The sequence below is a fragment of the Hemicordylus capensis genome, chromosome 6 (assembly GCF_027244095.1).
Source record: "Hemicordylus capensis ecotype Gifberg chromosome 6, rHemCap1.1.pri, whole genome shotgun sequence".
In the NCBI taxonomy this organism is placed as follows: domain Eukaryota; kingdom Metazoa; phylum Chordata; class Lepidosauria; order Squamata; family Cordylidae; genus Hemicordylus; species Hemicordylus capensis.
In genome coordinates this window covers 97,985,667-98,008,005 of record NC_069662.1, presented here as the reverse complement: position 1 = coordinate 98,008,005, position 22,339 = coordinate 97,985,667, and the positions used below count along the sequence as shown (strand labels likewise).

Below are 22,339 nucleotides of genomic sequence, written 5' to 3'. Positions count from 1 at the left end.
ATGTCTCCATTCTGAGTGGGAATGCTCCAAGCTCTGTTTTGGTGGGTTGTTTCCCCCCTTTTGGCTGGTTTTGGCACTGGCTTCTAATTGGCTTGTGATCTCCTTGCTTCTTAGTTGGCTTGCTCTCTACAATTTTCATTCAGATGTGGTTGGGTGCAATCTGGCACAGAGCCTCAGCTATGCCTCCAACTCCCTTTTTTTAGCTACTCCAGCAGGATCTGCACTTTTCCAGCTCTAAGGTCAGCTTCCTCCCCTCCCCGAAATCCACTAGCTAAAGGGAGACTTCCCCCTTCTAATTCCTCTCCCCAGACTCTCTCCCTCCAATTTTGAATGCACACTTCACTATGGTTTTTTGGGGAGGGAGAGGAATGAGCAAGCACAGAAAGAAATACACCACAATGCATTTCACAGTTTAATCTGGCCTCTAGCTCCAATCTGAACAGGATTGATGGGTTTCGGAAAGAATTTGCAGTGCTGACAGAACCCACAGTCCCAACTAAAAATGCGGCAGGAGAAAGTCCAGAACATCCCTTCCTCCCTGCAAGAATTAATAAATTATTTCTGCCCTTATTCATTAGCTCCTGGTTGTTTAATGACACTCTTCGGAGATGCATAATCTCAGGAAAAAAATGGTGTCATACTCTTCAGCTCTTACCAGGCACCAGGGGATGTTGCTGTTGGGATGAACTGGTTCAGAACTAAGGGGCTTTTTAAGCCCCCAAGGGCTGAGAAGAGCAAGGAATTTGCACTCAGAATTTGCTGCTGTTTCAACTTGAGCAGTTGATGGAGAGCAATTTGCACACTATTATTCTTCTATATACGGAGACCACCAAGAGCATAGTACCTCGGGATGGACGCCAATTGGAAGCCAGTGCCATAACCAGTCAGAAAGGGAAAACAGTCAGCCAAAATGATGTTCGGAACACTTGGAACTTTCTGAGCTCGTTCTGTCAGAACAACTGACTTGTCCAGAAACAGGGCCGGACTGGGGGCACTGAGAGGGTGGTGGAATGTATGTGGGGAGGGGTCAGGTTTTGAGCAGAATGGGTAATTAAGGGTGGGAGTTGGGGCGCAGGGGTGGGGTGGGGCACACTGGGAATATGCCCTGTTGCCCTAAGGGCAGTCTGAACCTACTTCTCCCAACCAATTGGAAGGAGAGGAGATGGGAGTCTCCGGACAGGGAGAGGGGGGAAGGGGAGCCGGGCAGCTGGCGCGGGGAGAGTGCAGCGAGCGCAGCAGGGCGCACCAGGCGAGGGTGCACCGGGAAAATGCCCTGCTGCTCGGTGAGCCAGTCCGAGCCTGGACAGAATGTTCCAGGGATTTGCATTCTGCTCAGAACAGAAGGCAAATCCTGTTCCGTGCACATTCCTGCCTTTTTCCTATCCAATGACATCTTTATCTTATTCTTTGGCAATTCCAACATCCATTTGGATGATCCCTCTGACTTAGCTACTTCCCATTTCCTCTCTCTAGAATTCTCACCAACCTTTTGGAGTTCTTTGAGAGTGTCAACAAGTGTGTGGATCAAGGTGATCCAGTTGACATAGTCTACCTGGACTTCCAAAAAGCTTTTGACAAAGTTCCTCATCAAACACTCCTGAGGAAACTTAGTGGTCATGGGATAAGGGGACAAGTACATGTGTGGATTGCTAACTGGTTGAAAGACAGGAAACAGAGGGTAGGGATAAATGGAGAGTTTTCACAATGGATGAAAGTAAGAAGTGGGATCCCCAGGGATCTGTACTGGGACTAGTGCTTTTTATTTATTCATAAATGATCTAGAAGCAGGGGTAAGCAGCAAGGTGGCCAAATTTGAAGATGATAATAAACTCTTTCAGGTAGTGAAATCCAAAATGGATTTTGAGGAGCTCCAAAAGGATCTCTCCAAACTGGGGGAGTGGGCGACAAAGTGGCAAATGCGGTTCAGTGTTGGCAAGTGTAAGGTGATGCATATTGGGACGAAAACCCCCAACTTCAGATATATGCTGATGGGATCTGAGCTGTTGGTGACTGACCAGGAGAGGGATCTTGGGGTTGTGGTGGACAGCTCGTTGAAAGTGTCGACTCAATGTGCGGCAGCTGTGAAAAAGGCCAATTCCATGCTAGGGATCATTAGGAAGGGGATTGAAAATAAAATGGCTAATATTATAATGCCCTTATACAAAACTATGGTGCGACCACACTTGGAGTACTGTGTACAATTCTGGTCACCACATCTAAAAAAGGACATTGTAGAACTGGAAAAGGTACAGAAGAGGGAAACCAAGATGATCAGTGGCCTAGAGCACCTTTCTTATGAGGCAAGGCTACAACACCTGGGGCTTTTTAGTTTAGAAAAAAAGACGACTGTGGGGAGACGTGATAGAGGTCTATAAAATCATGCATGGTGTGGAGAAAGTGGAGAGAAAGAAATTCTTCTCCCTCTCCCATAACACTAGAACCAGGGGTCATCCCATGAAATTGGTTGCCGGGAAATCTAGGACCAACAAACAGAAGTACTTTTTCACACAACGCATAATCTACTTGTGGAATTCTCTGCCACAAGATATGGTGACAGTCAACAACCTGGATGGCTTAAGAAGGGTTTGGATAACTTCATGGAGGAGAGGTCTATCAATGGCTACTAGTCAGAGGGCTGTGGGCCACCTCCAGCCTCAAAGGCAGGATGCCTCTGAGTACCAGTTGCAGGGGAGTAACAGCAGGAGAGAGGGCATGTCCTCAACTGTCTGTGGCTTCCAGTGGCATCTGGTGGGCCACTGTGCGAAACAGGATGCTGGACTAGATGGGCCTTGGGCCTGATCCAGCAGGGCTGTTCTTATGTTCTTATTCTCCTTTGATCTTTGGCTTTGGAAGGACTCCCCCATGCACTGTCTTGGGCATTCTCTTGATTTTGTCTTAACCAAGAACTACTCCATCTTATAACTTCTCTACTATGGAATATGGACAAGAAGAAGTATTGTCTTCACCTTCACCTCTGCATCCTCCTTTGACTCTGCAGTTTCTGCCTTCAATTATTTTCTGTCCTCGAACTTTGACATGTTTGCCTCCCTCTCCGAGCAACCTATACACCCCCTCACTCACAATCCAGGTTCACTCCTTTCACTCGATATCTTCATTTGTGTTCTCATGGAGATCACACTGGAGTAGATGGCTGACTATATCTATTGTATATTCATCTTCTTTTCCTTATCTGCCCTACAACTGGCCAAACACCTCCCTGATCTGAACCAGTTCTCTCAGTACCTCTTCTCCACCTTTTATGCCTTGCTAAGGGCTACCCTTTCACCTCTTCCCTTCTCTCTCTCTGCCAAGGCTCTGCTTCAACACCAAAACTGAAACCATACATTCTACCCTTGCTTCCTCCATCCCGCTTCCTAGGGCTTGCACACTCATTTACCTCTGTCCACCCTCTCCTCCCATCTTGCTTGATGAATTGTCTACCCTGCCATACTCTTTGAATCCCTTTATATGATCTTATTCCCTCCTGATGTGGTGAACATCTCTCTTGCCACTATCCCCTCTCATCACATCAGCTATCTCTCTTGCTTCTCTGGCTCCTTCCAGATGGCATTCAAACATGCCACTGTCTCCCCTATCACTTTTTTTAACCAACCTCCAGTTATCCTCCCTCTCCAGCTATCACCCAGACACCCTTCTGCTCTCTGCCTCCAAACTCCTGCAAAGTGCTACTTACTCCCACTGCCTAGACTTTCTTACTCTACTCTACTTTTGACCCCCTCGAACCTGGCTTCTATATCCTGCACTATACCAAAACTGCCCTCACAAAATTCACCAATGATTGCCTCATTGCCAATTTAAAACATCTCCATTCTGGTCCCATCCTTCTAGAACTCTCTGCTGCTTTTGATACTGTTAATCGGTCTCTTGTTTCTATGCCTTAGGTCTCCATGACTATGTTCTCAAATGGTATCTTTTTTCTGTCACACTCCCTTAGGGCTCTGCTCTTGATCCCTTGTTATTCTCTCTCTCTATATACATTGTTCCTGGCAGCAAGCATGGCTTGCCCCCTTTGCTAAGCAGGATCCACCCTGGTATGCATTGGAATGGGGGACTACATGTGTGAGCACTGTAAGATATTCCCTTTAGGAGACTGGGCTGCTCTGGGAAGAGCACCTGCCTGCTTGCATACAGAATGTTCAAAGTTCTATCCCTGGCATCTCCAAGACAGAGCTGAGAAAGACTCCTCCCTGCAACCTTGGTGAAGCTGCTGCCAGTCTGTGTAGACTATAATGAGTTAGATGGACCAATGGTCTGACTCGGTATATGGCAGCTTCCTATGCTCATGATTTCCAGTACCATTGATATGATAGCTTGATGTTTTTACTGCTTTTTACTGTATGTTTTTAATTTTTGTAAACCGCCTTGGGGTTTTCTTTTAACGAAAGGCGGTATAAAAATGTAAAAATAAATAAATAAATAAATAAATATGCTGATGGTACCCAGTCCTACATTTCTACCCCAGAACTTTCTTCTTCCAGCCAAGCTTGCATCTCATTCTTTGTACAGCATCATGTGCATGGAAAGTACTATATAAATAAGAACAGATTCCTTTCTTTCCTAGGAAGATGGCTTAAAGGACAACAACAGAACTTCCATCTTTCCAGTATTTAGTGGTTTTACCATTTAAAAAAGCAAGGCCCTTCTCTAACATGCCAATCCAATTCTCTGGTACATACTGAAAAAGCAAAAAATAAAAATGGCAGAAACTTCTTGAGGCCTATGAAAAATGTAGTTCACCTTGACATGAATGGTGAGCCAAGCCTGAGCCTGAGGCAGCCATACTTCCACAGTTACTCAATGGTTGTCTTGGTATTTCCTGGCTTACAAGAATGTAAGTATATCAGGATATTAGAGGTAAACTTCAGTGCCACAAACCCTTGTGTAAATACCCTGAGAAGAAATGGCAGATTCTTAGACTGCCTCCCCTTCATCTTGAATTTCAGCTTTGAATCTGACAAATTTCCACGTGGAACAAATATCTTAGATAAAAGACAAGCCTGGAGAACCTGAGTAGCTGCACCCTAGAATGCAATCAAAGCAAACTCTGACAGTTAATTCAGTTTGGCATACTAGGGCCCTTTTGTCTTAGCAATCCATCTGAACAGCATACTCCCCCATGCATGCATTTCCGCCCCCCATCTCTACAAAAAGACCCACAATTATCTTCTCCAATTCTCAAACTTTCCCACCTTTACAGACCCTGCTAGGAGATCTCCAGAAGGAAAAGCCTATAAATAGTCTAAACATTTAGACACATACGTGTGACTTTTTATGTTGCAAGTGTGGTTGCATGGTGTGCCCTCTACTCTTCTAAAAGCTTGCCCAGCCAAATGCCTGCTTTTGCACTCAGCTCCCCACACCCCTTTCTTCTCAAGCTGAATCACTGGACTGTTGAATCCTGACCCTGACCTGAAATCACTATCCTCGGACAATTCCTTGCATGAACATTTTGAGGGGATACCTGCAAGATTGCCCTGGACATCCTTGGACCTTTAAAGCTGAATAACTGAAAACTTAAAAGGAACCATTGAAGCTGGGCCATTCTCTGTATGGGCTTGCTACCCCCTCTACCTGACTGCCTTAAAATCCCAGTGCTCCCGGACGGATTGTTGGCATGCAGAGACCCTTAGCCCCTTGGAACTTGGTGCCAAACCAAAACCCTGCTGGTTCTCTGGTAAACCGTCCAGAGAACTTTTGTTTTAGGCAGTACAGAAATGTATTAAATAAACAAACAAATAAATAAATATCAATGCTTCTTTAACAAAAACATGCAAGATCACTATCAGGTGTAGCGGAGTCCTAGTGAAAGCCCACTGTGTTCTACTGAAGACCTGACTGTTGCTCCTCCTAACGAACTCTCCAGTAGCAATTGTCTGCATGATTTCTGATTAAACCAACTTCGAGACATTTGCATACAATAAACGTAAAGCGAATTACAGATGTGAGAAATACATACCTTGTTCATAAAGTAAAGTCATGTTTCTATTTTTATAGGAAACCAGGTTATTTAAGACTGCAACTGCACTCTGCATTGTATTTCCCAGCAGTGCATTCTGGTGCTCCTGTAAGAAAAATAAATCTGAGTAAGAATTTCTTAATTATGAAAGGGGCCCCACTGAATGGTCTAGGGGGATCTGATGTGGCAGCATTACTGTATGGAACTGATCAGTCTTTGGGATGGGAAACCATTGGAAGCCCCATGTAAGAGCAGGATGTATATTAAACAAACAAACAAATATACAACTACATCTGTATCAAATTTTTCTTTCTAGGTGTATTTATTTATGCCAGCATAGTGTAGTGAGTAGAATGTTGGACTAGGACAGGGAAGACCCGAGTTCAAATTCCCATTCAACCATGAAACTAACTGGTTGACTCTGGGCCAGTTATGTATCTCTCAGCCTAACCTACCTCACAGGGTTGTTGTGAGGATAAAAATAACCATGTACACTGCTATGAGCTCCTCAGAGGAAGAGCAGGTTATAAACGTAAATAATAAAGCATAAATAAATAATTTTTCAACATTTATATCCTGCTCTTCCTCCTGAGGAGCCCAGAACCCTGTGAGAAATGTTAGGTAGAGAGATAAGTGAATGGCCCCAAGTCACCCAGTGAGTTTCATGGCTGAATAGGGATTTGAACTCAGGTCTCTCTGGTCGTAGTCCAACACTCTAACCACTACACCAATAGGACAACTTTCACAGCTACTGCCTGTAATCAGTTCTGATATACAAAGATATAGATTCATATTCCTAGATTTGAACCTTAATATCTAATCACTAGAGGTGTGCACAAATTGCCGTTGGGGGGCAAGTTACTTGGGGGAGCTGCCGCTGCCTCCCATCCTCTTCTGGCTGCTCCGTTGCAGATTGCGTGAGATCGTCAACCAGAACTGGAGGAAATGGAGGCCTGGTGGGCGGGGGGAGGTGATAGTGGTGGCCTGGCCGGGGGAAAGGGGAAAGTGTGGAAATGCTTCCTGGCCAGGAAGCTACAAGTATTTTCCAACCATGGTCTCTCCAACTTCCTGGCCCCCACGCAGCAGTTTCTGGCAGGCAACCAGTCTCAGCTGCACCCACAACTGCCGCCCAACTGCCCTGCACCCCGTTTCCCCCCTTCCCCGGCCAGGAAGCATTGCCGTGCTTTTCCCCAGCCGTCTCCTCCCTCCCTTCCCCCCACTGGGCCTCCATACCCTCCAGTTCTGGCTGAAGATCTCATGAGATCTTCTTCTGCTAGCGCAACTTTGCTCATTACAGAAGTGCTTCATTATCAGAATGAGATCTAGGGAAGAATCACAATCCTCGCTGTCTATAGAACAATCATATTACACTGCTGTCATGCAAGTGTAGGGAGGGGGCATAAACAAATTAAGTAGCATATTTCTCTTCAAATTATTTCCTCAAAACATTTTTCCTCAAATTATTATTGAACTTTTTTTTTAGATTTACATTGCATGCAAGTGTTTGATATTATTCTACATGAAATGTATCCTGAGCCAATTACCGAACCACTTTTTAAAAGTTAGTGTCTGTATCTGGGATTAAACTGGAGGGTTAAAAAAATGTTGAACCCAAACTGGACACAAATTTATAATGATCTGACTGCCTGCTTGAACATCTTCCAGTCCAATTCTTGGCTCATTGCAGGAAACTGCTACAACTTCCCTGACAGATGGTCATGGAGTCTCTGTCTGAAACCTCTAGTGAAGAAGAGCCCTTTACTGTGCAAGGCAGACTGTACCATTATTGAACAGTTATTTTAAGGGGTGCAATTATATTCTTGGTTCCTAGCAGTAACTGGGACCAGAAGGGATGTTGTGAGGGACGCTTCCCAGGATTTTGGTAGAACTGTCAACCAGACCAGGTGGTAAAATCCTTCCAGCCCACATTAGTGACTTTATGGCCAGGCGCTCTCGTGGGAAAGGGGTCCACTTCAGGGCAGGATCCATCTTTGTCACACAAGAAGAAGCTCTTGTGTGATTTAATCCTGCTCTAGGTGGACAGTTCTTCTCATGAGGTTTAGCTGAGACCAACCATACTTGTAACAAGAGGAAGAGGCTGGGGCCCCTTCCAACTACCAACTTGCACAAAAAATAGAACACGGCCAAAAATCAAAGCGGCAAATCCCAAGTAATCCTGACCTATTCCTAGCAGTCTCATCCTATCCATCTATACATAGGCACTCATATACAGGGAAAGGATGGGGGTATAGGGGGAGGAAAAAATAGAAATACATGGATAAATGGGGAAGGGGCAGTGTTCCCTCTAACAGGGAATCCCAGATGTTGTTGACTACAACTTCCATAATCCCCAAGCAAAAGCCATTGCAGCTGGGGATTCTGGGAGCTGTAGTCAACATCTGGGAATCCCTGTTAGAAGGAACACTGGAAGGGGTCCATGCATCTCCTGCCATATCTGCTGGACAATAGGTTGGTGTGGGTGTGTCACAAATGACCATTGCTGGTAACAAACTCACTCTACACTACTATACTATGAAGAAAAATATTTATATACCGCTCTTCAACCAAAGTTCTCAAAGAACAAAGTTCTCAAAGAACCTTTACATAGAAAAATAAATACATACATACATTCTGTGAACATATAAGAAGCAAAGGGAATGCTTGTGCAGTCTATTTTTAACCAGTACAAGTGGGAAGAGAGGGGCCCAATCCTCTCTTCCCAGGGGAGGGAAGAGGGGGTGCACAAGACCCTTCTTCCCCAACTGCAGAAGACAGTTGTTTGAGCAGTGTGAGGCAAGTGTTAAAATGAATTTGCCCTGCTGAGGGCGGGCAAACACTGCCAAAAAGGCATGATCACACTGAACATGCCCCCTAACATCAGAGCCAATGGTTGCAGCTTCACTAGTGTGCTGACACCTTGCCCAGTCTGGCGACGCAAGAGGAACATAACTTGTTGGGATGCAGCCTGGGCAGCAGCGGTGTAGCTATAATTGAGCGGATGGGTTCAAAGAACCTGGGCCCCCCAGCTCCTGAGGGCCACCCCAGCTCCACCCCTCCCTATTTCCTTCATTATCTCCCTCACTCCAAGGAGCCACTGGAAAGGGGTGAACACAGGCCTCCTCTCCCCTAGCTATGCCCCTCCTGGGCAGGCTAGGAAGAGGAAGGAGTTCTTCTGCCCAGAAGCTGGAGGTTGTCAAACCACGGTTAGTCAATTGTCTGCGGCATGATTCCCAGCTTCACAGATTTACCACAGCTTCGTCTACCTGAGGTTTCATGCTATGTCCAAACAGGGCCATACTTTTATCTCACCATTGCACATTTTAGGATATGTTAGTGGATATGCTGAAAGACACTGTGATGAGAAGAAAAGGTCTGGGGGAAATGGCAATTGTAACACCCATGTGAAATTTTAGCTAGAACAATCCTGTGAGACGACTACCACATCAGCTCCTGCATTTTCTATTTGGCTCAAGTCTCATGCAGCCACAGATATACTCCTCTCTGCATATGGAATCACTGGTGGCTGTTACACTGGATTTCCAAGGCTTATGTAGAAAGTATTTAAGTTCTACACAATCCATCAATGAGAAAAGCTGATCTAATTTGTGTGTACGACACCACAGACTGTAGACATTAAATGAACAGTGCTCTTGACAGCTTTAATAAAACACAGCATTTGCCAGCAGAGATAATTAGAACTGAAGCAGCAAAATTCTAGTGTTTGGCAACATAGATGAAACAACTTCATTAAAATGTACAGCTTCAGCAAATGAAAGGCAAGAAAGCACTGGACCCTGAAGAATCAGCCTTCTCAAAACTAATTGCTTCAGTGCTCAAACAGGCCAGCTATGAAATACCAAGGGCACAACAAGGAAAGAATGAATAAATAAATAAATAAATAAATAAATAAATAAATAAATATTGGATCACAGAGAAGAACCCACAAATATTACACCTTCTTTGTAGGCCACAAGATTTTAAAAACAATTTACATGTGAAGGGATGGATGACAATGGATGATGTTATTCTTGAGTGTTTAAAACTAGTATGGTAAGTAGGGATAAATAAAATCTTGCATAAACCTTGCAATGTAGACATTTTAGTGTATCAAAACCTTACAGTAATCCATACTACAAAATTTTAAACCTGTGCTGTTTATCTTTCCTGAGATAAATTCATTTGTTCTCTATTGCTCTGACAGATAAAAAATATAGTAAGGGTTAATTTCAGAGTTGTAGTATAACTAAATCACCAGTGCTATGACATTTTACACAGTAATTTTATTCCACTTAATGAAATTACAGTTGTTAAACTGCAATTACTTGGGGCATCTCTCTTTCTCTGAGTTTCTAACATGACCTTTGTTGGCAAACAATATAATTACTGTAATTTTTTTAGAAGTCCATGAAGTCCTTTATAAACACAGTGGCCCAGTTCACATGAAGCCAGGACTCAATTCTGGTTTTGCATGACATCCACTAGCACTGGATGTGTACACACACCCTCCCCTTCACACATGGGGGAGGGAGGGATTCTACTTCCACTCCTGACTAAGAACAAGCCAGATCCATCCAATCTGACTCATCTTGGCTTATTCTAGCCAGAATGGGCTGTAGCTCAGTGGTAGAGCATCTGCTTTGCAGGCAGAAGGTCCCAGGTTCAATCCCAGGCATCTCCAGGTAGGGCTGGGAAAGACTCCTGCCCAAAACCTTGGATAGCCACTGCTAGTCAGTGCAGACAACACTGAGACACAGTAGATGGAGCAATGGTCTGACTCAGGATAAGGCAGCTTATGTTCCTAATTTCCAAATAAATCAAGATTGAAACTGGCCACTGAAAGCTCTAAATAAATCAGGATGTTTAAAACTGTGGATTCCATTTAAACTAACCGCAGTTAGAATAAATAACAGTTTCCCCAAAATGTGAACATAACAGAACATTGTGGCTTATTTAAAACCAGAAGTGGAAGCTTTCAATTGATCCCCCTCACATGAGAGGGAGGAGAGGCGAACACATGAGCCCAAGGAGAGAGCCTTTTCATCATAATCTAAACTATGGTTTAAGCATTAAATTTGAACCCAGGCATTATATAGCCCTTTCCTGAGGGGTTTATATAGAATTCAAACAGAGGAAGAAGATTTTAATTTTGTTTAATTTTATGGTTTTTAAATTATTGTGGTTTTTTTAACTTTTATATGTGTTGCTATATGTTGAACTGTTTTAACTTTTATATGTGTTTTAATTGTTGTTAGCCGCCCAGAGACGTAAGTTTGGGCGGGGTATAAATTTGATAGATAGATAGATAGATAGATAGATAGATAGATAGATAGATAGATAGAATAATGATAAACTATGTAGACCCTGTATAGATGCAGGTTTCACTTAATTGATCAACTAGGCCCTAAATGTGAAGTGGATCAGCACTACTTTTCATTGCATGCAATCAATGACTGCAAATTGGATTTGATATTGTTTGTTGTGCTAAAATAACTTGTAAGCTGGGGGCACTAGGAAAGAGAGCAATGGCTGAATGACTGTAAGAGTGTACACATGAGCCTCCCAGTCTGTGCAGTGGCTGGTATTCTATGGTGCACAAGTGTACCAATAGCTGAGCTAAGAGGGACAAGAGAATTCCACGGTATCCTTTGTGATTCATGTTCCAGTGTCTCCTATGTGATCTATGCTCATGTAGAGAGATATAAAATAAAGGATGTGATCTATCTTTAAAATATGTTCTAAAATGCAAACAAATGAAGGGAGGTTAGAATCTGAAAAACCATATTCTTATTTCCTCTCTACTATAATTTGCACCTATATTGGGCAGCAGTGATATACGAAGGTGCTGGAGGTGGACGATCACTTCAGTGACAAGCACAAAGGCATCATTTCATATTGTGTGGGAGAAGGCAATGGTAAACCACTCCTGTATTCTACCAAGCAAACCACATGGATAGACAAAATTGGCTGCCAATAGGTTTCCGGGCAAAATACAAAGTGCTAGTTATAACTTATAAAGCTCTAAACGGCTTAGGCCCTGGGTATTTAAGAGAGTGTCTTCTTCACTATGACCCACACCGCCCATTGAGGTCACCTGAGGAGGTCCATCTCCAGTTACCACGAACTCGTCTGGTGGCTACACAGAGATGGGCCTTCTTGGTCGCTGCCCCGAGAGTGTGGAATGCCCTCCCTGCTGAGATACGATCCTCCCCATCTCTGGCAATTTTTCAAAAAACACCTGAAACCCCATCTTTTCACCCAAGCTTTCCCAGCTTTTAAAAACTATGTTTTTAATTTTATGGCTGTTTTAAAATTGTTGCATTGTTTTAACTTTTATATGTGTTTTAATTCTTTTTATGTTAACCGCCCAGAGATGAAAGTTTGGGCGGTATAGAAGTTTAATAATAATAATAATAATAATAATAATAATAATAATAATAATGGCAACTTGAAGAAAGAAACAGAGGGTTTAATACTGGCTGCACAAGAACAGGCACTAAGAACAAATGCAATAAGAGCAAAAGTCAAAAAATCAACAACAAACAGCAAGTGCCGCCTTTGTAAAGAAGCAGATGAAACCGTGGACCACCTAATCAGCTGTTGTAAAAAGATCGCACAGACTGACTACAAACAAAGGCATGACAAAGTAGCAGGGATGATACACTGGAACATCTGCAAAAAATACGAGCTACCTGTAGCCAAACATTGGTGGGACCATAAAATTGAAAAAGTGGTAGAAAATGAAGATGTAAAAATATTATGGGACTTCCGACTACAAACAGACAAACATCTGCCACACAATACACCAGATATAACTGTAGTCGAGAAGAAAGAAAAACAAGTCAAAATAATCGTCATAGCAATACCAGGGGATAGCAGAATAGAAGAAAAAGAAATCGAAAAAAAATCACCAAATACAAAGATCTACAAATTGAAATTGAAAGGCTGTGGCAGAAAAAGACCAAAATAATCCCAGTGGTAATTGGCGTCCTGGGTGCAGTTCCAAAAGACCTTGAAGAGCACCTCAACACCATAGGGGCCACAGAAATCACCATCAGCCAATTACAAAAAGCAGTTTGACTGGGAACAGCCTATATTCTGCAACGATATCTATAACAATTGACAATAAAATTCTGGCATCCCAGGTCCTTGGGAAGGACTCGATGTCTGGTTAAACAAACCAGCCAATAACACCTGTCTGACTGTGTAAACAAGAGATAATAATAATAATGATGATTGTCGATGTAGTGCTGGATGATGGGCCCCTCAGGTTGGATGGTACTCAACATGCTACTGAGGAAGAGCTGAGGATCTCTCAGAATACCGATGGTGTTTGTGACGCAGTTAGACTAAAGCCTTTTGAACGTCTAGCAGCTGATGTTGCCGTGAGGGAAAAGAAAATCCGAAGCTGCAAAGACAGAATTACAATTGGAATGTGGAATATAAGAAGCATGAATATGGGGAAGCTCAACACAGTGAAAGATGAAATTTATCGACTACAGATTGACATCTGGGGCATCAGTGAATTAAAATGGACTAGAATGGGACACTTTCAGTCAGAAAATTGGAGCATCGGTTTCATTTACCGTGAAGGCTTCTTCTGGTTGCTGAAGCCAGGGACATCTCATTGGGTTATCCCTTTCAGGAGCTCCAAGGCAGGACAGAATTTGATTGGATAAGAAATAAGTCACGCCTACCCAAGCCTGAGGGGGATAATCCCTCCTCAGTTCTTTCAGGCCGAGAGGACGTAACCAGGCAGGAACAAGAAATAGAAGGAAGAAAACAAGGAAAAGTAGACAGAACAGCGCCCTGATTCTTATTAACCCGGTCCTTGACAGAAGGTAGGCCAGAGCGCCACAGCTGGGTGGGCCGAGATGTCCCTGGCTTCAAAAACCAGAAGAAGCCTTCACGGTAAGTGAAACCAATGCTCCGTTCTCAATTGCTGCAAGCCAGGGACATCTCATACCACAGCTGACCAACACAGGTGGGAGCGGTCTGGCCTACTGTCAAGGAAGAACCTGTTGAAGAACCCACCGTCCCAAGGAGGCTCTGGCTGAGGCGTAGTCATTGATTTTGTAATGCCTTGTGAAGGTCGAGGAAGAAGCCCACATGGCAGCCTTGCAGATCTTGTCGACGGATGCGTTAGTGGAGAAAGCCGCTGAGGTTGCTGCCATTCTCATTGAATAAGCCATAATAGAGACCAGAGGTCTGAGGCGCTGCGTTTCATAGGCCATAGAAATGCATGCTTTTATCCACCTTGCTATGGGAGAAGATGACACCGCCAAGCCCATAGAACAAGGATGAAAGGAGACAAACATGGTGTCAGAGACACGGAAGGATGCAGAACGCTTAATATAGACCTTCAGGCAATGACGTACATACAGCTTGTGCCACCGTTTTTTGGTAGGGTGGGAAGGGTGAGGGCAAAAAGATGGGAAGAACATGTCTTCAGAAAGGTGCAAGGGAGACGCTACCTTCGGGCGGAAGAAGGGATCAGAATCAGGCGAACAGCATCTTTGAGGAAGATGCGGAAGGATTTATTTATAGACAAGGCCCGAAGTTCAGATATTCTCCTGGTGGATGTAATCGCTACCAGGAAGGCCAACTTGAACGTGAGGATCCGAATGGGAATGGTCCGAATTGGTTCGAAAGGTTGTGATAGAAGAGCGTGAAGAACTACGTGCAGATCCCAGGTGGGAAATCTGTGGACTGTTGGTGGAGAAAGAAGGCAAGCACCTCTTAAGAAGCGACGAAGGTGAGAGTGAGCTTGAGAAATCTGAGAATCTCTGCCGGATAGCATTGGCAGCAAGGACGCCACCTGCCGTTTGAGAGTGTTAGGACTGAGACCTTTTTCCAGTCCTTCTTGAAGGAACTGGAGAAGCTGTTGAAGTGACGCAGAACCCCATGGAATGGAATGTCGGGCCATCCAATGCAGGAACATTCTCCAAGTGTACTGGTATACTCTCTCTGTTGATGCCCGGCAAGAAGCTAGCATAATGTTTAATACTCCCCCAGAGAAGCCCTTCTGACTGAGGAGTTGCCGTCAGTCTCCAGGCGGCAAGACATAACCAGGCTGGGTTGGGATGTAGGATTGGTCCTTGTGAGAGCAGGTTGTGAGTAGGAGGAAGCTCCCACGGGGCAGGGAGGAGACCGCTAGGTGAAGCAGCTCCGGAAACCAGGGGCGACGGGGCCAGAACAGAGTTATGAGAATGACTTCTGCCTGAAGGAGACGGAGTCTGCGAAGCACTCTTGCCAAGAGAAGGGTTGGAGGAAAGACGTAAAGAAGCCCTTCCAGTCAGTGGACTGACATGGCGTCTACCGCTGTTGCGCCTGGAAAGGGGAATCTTGATATGAAGCTGGTTAGTTTTTTGTTGGACAGGACTGCAAAGAGGTCTAGAACTGGGACTCCCATGTGCTTTGTGATCTGATTGAAGATTCTGGGGTGCAGGCTCCACTCCCCTGGGGAGACATCTGTGCGACTGAGCCAGTCTGCCACTACATTCAGTTTCCCCTTTACGTGATGGGCGATTAAGGACTCTAGATGTTGTTTTGCCCAAGAGAAGAGAAGTACCGCTTCTTGGTGAAGAGACTGAGACCGGGTCCCTCCCTGTTTGTTGAGATATGCTTTGGCCGCTATGTTGTCGATCTTTACTAACACGTGGCTTGAGTGAAGGGACGGCTGGAAGGCCAGGAGGGCTAGCCAGATGGCGCGGAATTCCCTCCAGTTGATGCTGTGAGCCCTTTCTTGGGGAGACCAGAGTCCTTGAGTGGACATAATCAGGAGATGGGCTCCCCAACAGAAAGGGTTTGCCGCAGAGAAGGTTGTTGGTCACCAACCACCACTGAAGCGAGGACCTGGTCTGAATTGGAAGGGTCAGCATGATCTTGGATTTCTTGGCTATTGCTTTCTGATCCGAGAGAAGGAACCATTGGAACTCATGTAGATGAAAGCGGGCCCATGGCACAGAGTCTATAGTGGCCACCATTAGACCCAAGGCTCCAACTCTGTCAGTATTCCTAAAAATGAACATATGTGCTCTTGCAGACTCTGTCCCTCTTTGAATCTTTTATTGCATAGTTGCAGCGTAAGAGAAACTTGGGTATTCATTGTTCTTTGTTGAAATCCCTCCTTTAATCTTTCCCACATTTCTTTTGCTGTAATTTTATCTCTTATATAATAAATTAACTAGTCACTTACCGTCAAAGATGTGTGTCCCATGACTTATTTGTTTGCAGAATCCCATTCTTGTTGTTTCCTTTCATTCTCTGTTCGTCTCTGTTCCTCCAGAACATAAGATAGTCCATGTGTATTCAGCAATATCTTGACTCTGAGCCACTGTTTTCGGTAGTTGGCATCATTCAGCAATTCAGTAGTAGGATGCTTCCTTATAGATTCAAAAGTAGTGATCTTTAAAGTTTTTTTCAAAGACCTTCTTAATGTGCAATTAAAAATTAAAAGTTAAAAAAACCTGAAAACTAAACCACAGTTGCAGCTAAATAGCAAGCGTTTTGATGTAAGACATCATCCTCAGTGCTATACAAAGGTGGTTGAGTCTTGTTCTTAAATACAGCCCCACACCATGATTCATGCTTTTGTGTTCTTTCCCCTCCTTTCACTGTTTTCCCTGTATGTGATATTGGGAGCTGCACAGGATTGGTTGATTGCCTTCAGTTCTTTAGCTGAATCATGGTGTGAAGTTGTATTTAAGAACAAGACTCAGCCAACTTTGTGTAGCACTGAGGATGTCTTACATTGAAACATTTGCTATTTTGTTACATCTGTGGTTTAGTTTTTAAGTTTTTAAACTTTTAACTTTCAATTGAGCATTAAAGTAGGTCTTTGAAAAAAGCGTTGAAGTGTGGAAATGCATATTTCATCGTCCTTATACAGTCTTATTCAAAGTAGTGATCTTGTTCATCTCTCTTTTCTACAAAACTCCTTGTTGCCTCCGAGACTGTTGTTTCAAATGTATGTATGTACAGTATGTATGTATGTATGTATCTAGGTAGGTAGGTATAGATAGAATATTGTAGATACACAAACACACGTGGGCCCATAGACCAGTGTTGCAGCGTGATTCCTTGATTTATAAGGAATTAATCAAGAGGCTTAATTTTAGTTGCAAGAACAATATCTTAATTATTTATTATTTCTTAACACCAATTAACAAGATAACAGATACTTGGGAGAGCAACTGAACTGATAAAACAACCAGTCAACAGAACTGAAGACTGACTCCAACCCAAGGACCCATCATAGATACATATACAAAAGTAAGTATGCCTCAGGCAAGAAGAGAGACAATGCTTAGTAATGCAGTGAAAATTATATAACCAATAATAATCTTCCATATGGGCTACTTATTGTGGCCATCTGTCCTTCCATCATCTAACACTTTAAAGTCCTTATGCTACTCAGAGGAATGACAATACAGTTTGGGTTTGATAAGTCAACTGAGTTGTCAAATTACCATGAAAGGAAGGCTCATTAGCTTGGTTATTCATTAACAACTGCAGAAAATGATCTATTATCTCAAAGAATTACTGTATACTTACTTTAGCTATACATGATATCACCTACAATTTATGCAGCATTTATCTTAAATTAAGGGGCTAACTACACATTACATGCAAGCAAGCATAAAAGAGACTCAATGCTGAAGTAAAGCACATGTAGGAGATGAGTTTAGAGCAAAGAAGCAGTCGGGGAGAGGGTGTAAAATCACCAAATTGCTAACTGTTCTCAACTCTCCCACAAACCCCCCCCCCGGTGGATTTGGGAACTATGTGCAAGGGAGAGGTAATTTTATGTTGAGTCAAGTTGTTCTAGTAAGAACTTATCAGCCTACTTTCCTTTCACTGTCTCTGCAACCGGACAAAATTTGGATTAAATCGAGATTCAAAAGTTAGATCTCTTGTACCTCAAATGTTCATGCATCCATCATCTTGGAGCAGGGTGGATGACATCATTACAAACTCCACCACTGAGATGTCCCTGTCTGTCACTCACTACAACTGAAAAAATTTGGTTCAAATTGGTTAGACAGTCCTCAGGTTAGTGCACTTGCACCTCAAAAGTTTACACGTCCACCACCTTGGATCAGGGTGGATGACATCATCACAAACTACACCATTGGGGCATCTCTATGTTTCCATAAAGCTGTAGCAAATTTGGTTCAAATTGGTTAGACTGTCCACAGGTTAGTGCACTTGTGCCTCAAAAGTTTGTGTGTACACCATCTTGGATTGGGCTGGATGACATTGTCACAATCTATGCCATTGAGTTGTCTGTGTGTGCCATTCACTGCAACAACACACTATTTGGGCATCCCTATGCGTCGCTACAGCTGTAGCAAATTTGGTGCAAATCGGTAAGCGGTTCACAAGTTAGCCACTTGCGCCTCAAATATTTGTGCATCCACCATCTTGGATTGGGGTGGATGACATCACCACAAACTATGCTGTTGAGGTGTCCCTATGTGTCATTCACTGCAACTGTACCTAATTTGGTTTAAAATTGGTTACAGTTCACAAATCAGCCCACTTACACTTCAGAAGTTCATGCGGCCACCATCTTGAATTGGAGTGGATGACATCATTACCCACCACGCCATTTGGGCATCCCTATGTGTCCCTACAGCTATAGCAAATTTGGTTCAAATCAGTTAAGTGGTTCACATGTTAGCCCACTTGCGCCTCAAAAGTTTACGCATCCTCCATCTTGGATCAGAGTGGATGACATCATCACATACTACGTCATTGAGGTTTCCCTATGTGTCCCTTGAACTGTACCCAATTTGGTTCATATTGGTACAGGTGTTGCGAAGTTGATGGTGGGGATACACACGGATGGACACACAAACAGAAAGCTGGGTGATCTCATAAGCCTATTGGAAAATAGGCTAAAATGGGTTAAGGACATAATAGCCCTGCTGGATCAGGCCAAAAGGCCAATCCAGCCTATAATCCTGTTTCCAATAGTGGCTAACCAGATACTTCCAGGAGCTCACAAAGCCACATATGAAGTTAACAGCCTTGCCCAGTGCCTGCCTCATAACAAATGTTTTTCAGAAGCATAAAGGTTAATGGCTAATTAACAGGACTATGCTCCAAGAATCTGGCTAATCTCCTTGTAAAGCCATGTAAAGCCAATGGCCCAATATTGCCACATCTCATGGCAGTGAATTCAGTAAATTAATTATGCACTGTATGAAGTATTTTCTTTTGTATTTTCTGAATCTACTGCCAACTAATTTCATCCAGTTCCCCCACATTAATCATAATGAAAGAAAAAAAATATTTCCTCTTCCTCCACAGCACATCTTTTAAGATTACTCCCTCTTCTTCTGTACTAAAAAGTCCCAATTGCTTTAGCCTTTCCTCACAGTGAAGGTACTCCAACCCCTTGATTGTTTTGATTGCCTCTTCCTAAACCATTTCTAGCTCTACAATGCTCTTTAGGGATGGGATGATCAAAACTGTACATAGATGTTACAAGTATGGCCACCCCATAGATGTACAGGTGAAACTCGGAAAATCAGAATATTGTGCAAAAGTCCATTAATTTCAGTAATGCAAATTAAAAGGTGAAACTGATATATGAGACAGACGCATTACATGCAAAGCGAGATAAGTCAAGCCTTAATTTGTTATAATTGTGATGATCATGGCGTACAGCTCATGAAAACCCCAAATCCATAATCTCAGAAAATTAGAATATTACATGGAACCAAGAAGACAAGGATTGAAGAATAGAACAATATCGGACCTCTGAAAAGTATACAGTGTACTGTGCTTGATTGGCCAGCAAACTCGCCTGACCTGACCCCATAGAGAATCTATGGGGCATTGCCAAGAGAAGGATGAGAGACATGAGAACAAACAATGCAGAATTGCTGAAGGCCGCTAATGAAGCATCCTGGTCTTCCATAACACCTCATCAGTGCCACAGGCTGATAGCATCCATGCCACGCCGCATTGAGGCAGTAATTGCTGCAAAAGGGGCCCAAACCAAGTACTGAATACATATGCATGCTTATACTTTTCAGAGGTCCGATATTGTTCTATTCTTCAATCCTTTTCTTGGTTCCATGTAATATTCTAATTTTCTGAGATTGTGGATTTGGGGTTTTCATGAGCTGTACGCCATGATCATCACAATTATAACAAACTAGTATTTTTAAGCCCATTATAATAACGGGCGCTAGCCTTTTTACCCCCCTTTATGTGTTCTTCATCTCTTTTTCCTTTTTGTGTGTGTGTTTGTTTGTCTCTCCTGTCCCACCCTCCCTCCTGCCCCACCCTCTGGCCTCTCTTCCTCCCCCTCCCACCCCGCTCGCACCCTCCCCTTCCTGTCAGCCTCCTGCCCCAGTCCCTCCTGCCACCCCACTCCCTCTTGCCCTTCCCTTCCCCCTCCCCTGCCTAACTCCCTCTTGCCCTTCCCCCTCTTGCCCTTTCCCCTCCTCCTGCCCCACTCCCTCTTGCCCTTCCCCCTCCCCCCTGATCCACTCCCTCTTGCCCCACTCCCCCTTGCCCTTCCCCCCCCGCCCCACTCCCTCTTGCCCTCTCCCCTCCCCATACCCCACTCACTATTGCCCTCCTCCCTGCCCCATTCCCTCTTGCCCTCCCCCCGACCCACTCACTCCTGCCCTCCCCCTTCCCCCACTCCCTCTTGCTCCTCCATCCTGACCCACTCCCTCTTGGCCCGCCCTCCTCCCTGCCCCAGTCCCTCTTGCCCTCCCCCCTTCCCCCTGCCCAGAAGAGTCTTGCGCTCCACCCCCCACCCGGCAACTTTACTCACTGTTTTGAACACGAAGGAGAAAGGAGCTCGCAAACAGAGCTCCTTTCTCGGCCAAGCCTCTTCCCGGACTGTTGCATTGGGCGTAAAGGACGCCTATTGCGTCCATAGCGGCAGTCTGGGCAGTGTCTTTGCCGAGAGAGGAGCTCTTTTCGTGAGCTCCTTTTTCCTCGCTCGTCTGGGTTGCTTCTTCTTCGGGTAAGGAGGTCTCGGGCAGCTGGGTGGGAGGCTGGCGGCGACCACCGCGGTAGCATTTTCCTGGGCCATGTTGGCCCTTGTTCATGGGGGGGGGGTGCGGGGAAGTCGGGCTCTAGTGGGGGGACTTCTTCTGGCTCCTCTCTCGCTGTGGGAGGGAATCAATTTCTACCCAGAAAAGTGAAAGGCGCACCACGATCCAAGGAAGGGATCTCGGTTGCATCGCTCACTCTCCCGCCCACTGCGCCGGGTGCCTGCACGGTAGAGAGTTACTTCCAGCCGAGGAGGAGCAGAGAAGGTAAGCGGAGCTTCCCATCCCTTTAGGGTTGGCAGAGCGTGAGCGAAGAGAAGGACCTGCCCCTTTAACTTTGCCCTCGTCGTCCTCCCAAGCAGAGCAGGATCCCGCTTAATGACAGAGAGCCTCAATTAATCCCCACACCGCCAATAACGCAGCTAGTAAGTGCTTCGGGTCCCCGCCGCCATGCCCCCCCGCCGCCCTCAGCCGCGGTCGGTCTCCCCATGCTGCGGCCGGTCTCCCCGGCCGGGCAAGGGCCCCAAAGTTCCCCCCCGCCCGGCTTTAGCGGCGACGCCAGGCCTCGGCGGTGGCTCTGCCGCCGCCTCGGCCGGCTTCCCCCGCTGCCTCTTTCCCCTCCGCCTCTTTCCTATCTTTGCGGCGGCCGCTTCTGGCCCCGCCATTTCCCTCGCCACCTCTTCCCGGCTTCTTCTGAGCGGCCGCTTCTGGCCGCCCAACATGGCCGCCGGGTGCTGGCAGTCGTGCCTCCCTCGGCGTGTTCTGGGCATGCACAGAGCGCATGCCCAGAACCACCAAGGGAGGCACGAACACACGCTTGGTGTCCGTCCACGGACGGACACCAAGCGTTTTATTAGAGAGGATTAAGGCTTGACTTATCTCGCTTTGCATGTAATGCGTCTGTCTCGTATATCAGTTTCACCTTTTAATTTGCATTACTGAAATTAATGGACTTTTGCACGATATTCTAATTTTCCGAGTTTCACCTGTATATGTATTATTACAACATTGACCATTTTATTTTCAATACCTTTCTGAATAATCTCAAGCATGGGATTTGCCTTTCTCCCTAATAAAACACACACAATGAACTGGTGTTTTCATTGAGTTATGTACCACAACCTTGAGAACATTTTCCTCAGCAACCTCCTGCCACTTCTCCATGATTTAAGTTTTCCTTTTCCAAAGCTGCTTCTCCTTTTTTTTAAATTTTTTAAAAGGGTTTGAGCTCTGTTACACACACTTACATACACGGTACATACACACTTACATACACAAATTCCATGCTTTAGTGGCCCGGTTCATACCTAACTGGAGATTGGCAAACCTGCGGTATCAATTT

The 22,339-nt window shown here is 44.8% G+C and overlaps 1 protein-coding gene across 9 annotated transcripts in view; it reads right to left on the bottom strand.

Moving 5' to 3' along the window:
* Nucleotides 1–22,339, bottom strand: part of ULK4 (unc-51 like kinase 4) — a 370,052-nt gene that overhangs the window by 155,963 nt on the left and 191,750 nt on the right. For all 9 annotated transcript variants that reach the window (XM_053265063.1, XM_053265069.1, XM_053265068.1 and 6 more), the window contains exon 32: nt 5,978–6,083. In XM_053265063.1, coding sequence (XP_053121038.1) covers nt 5,978–6,083 — 106 coding nt within the window. The remainder of the gene's footprint in view (nt 1–5,977; nt 6,084–22,339) is intronic.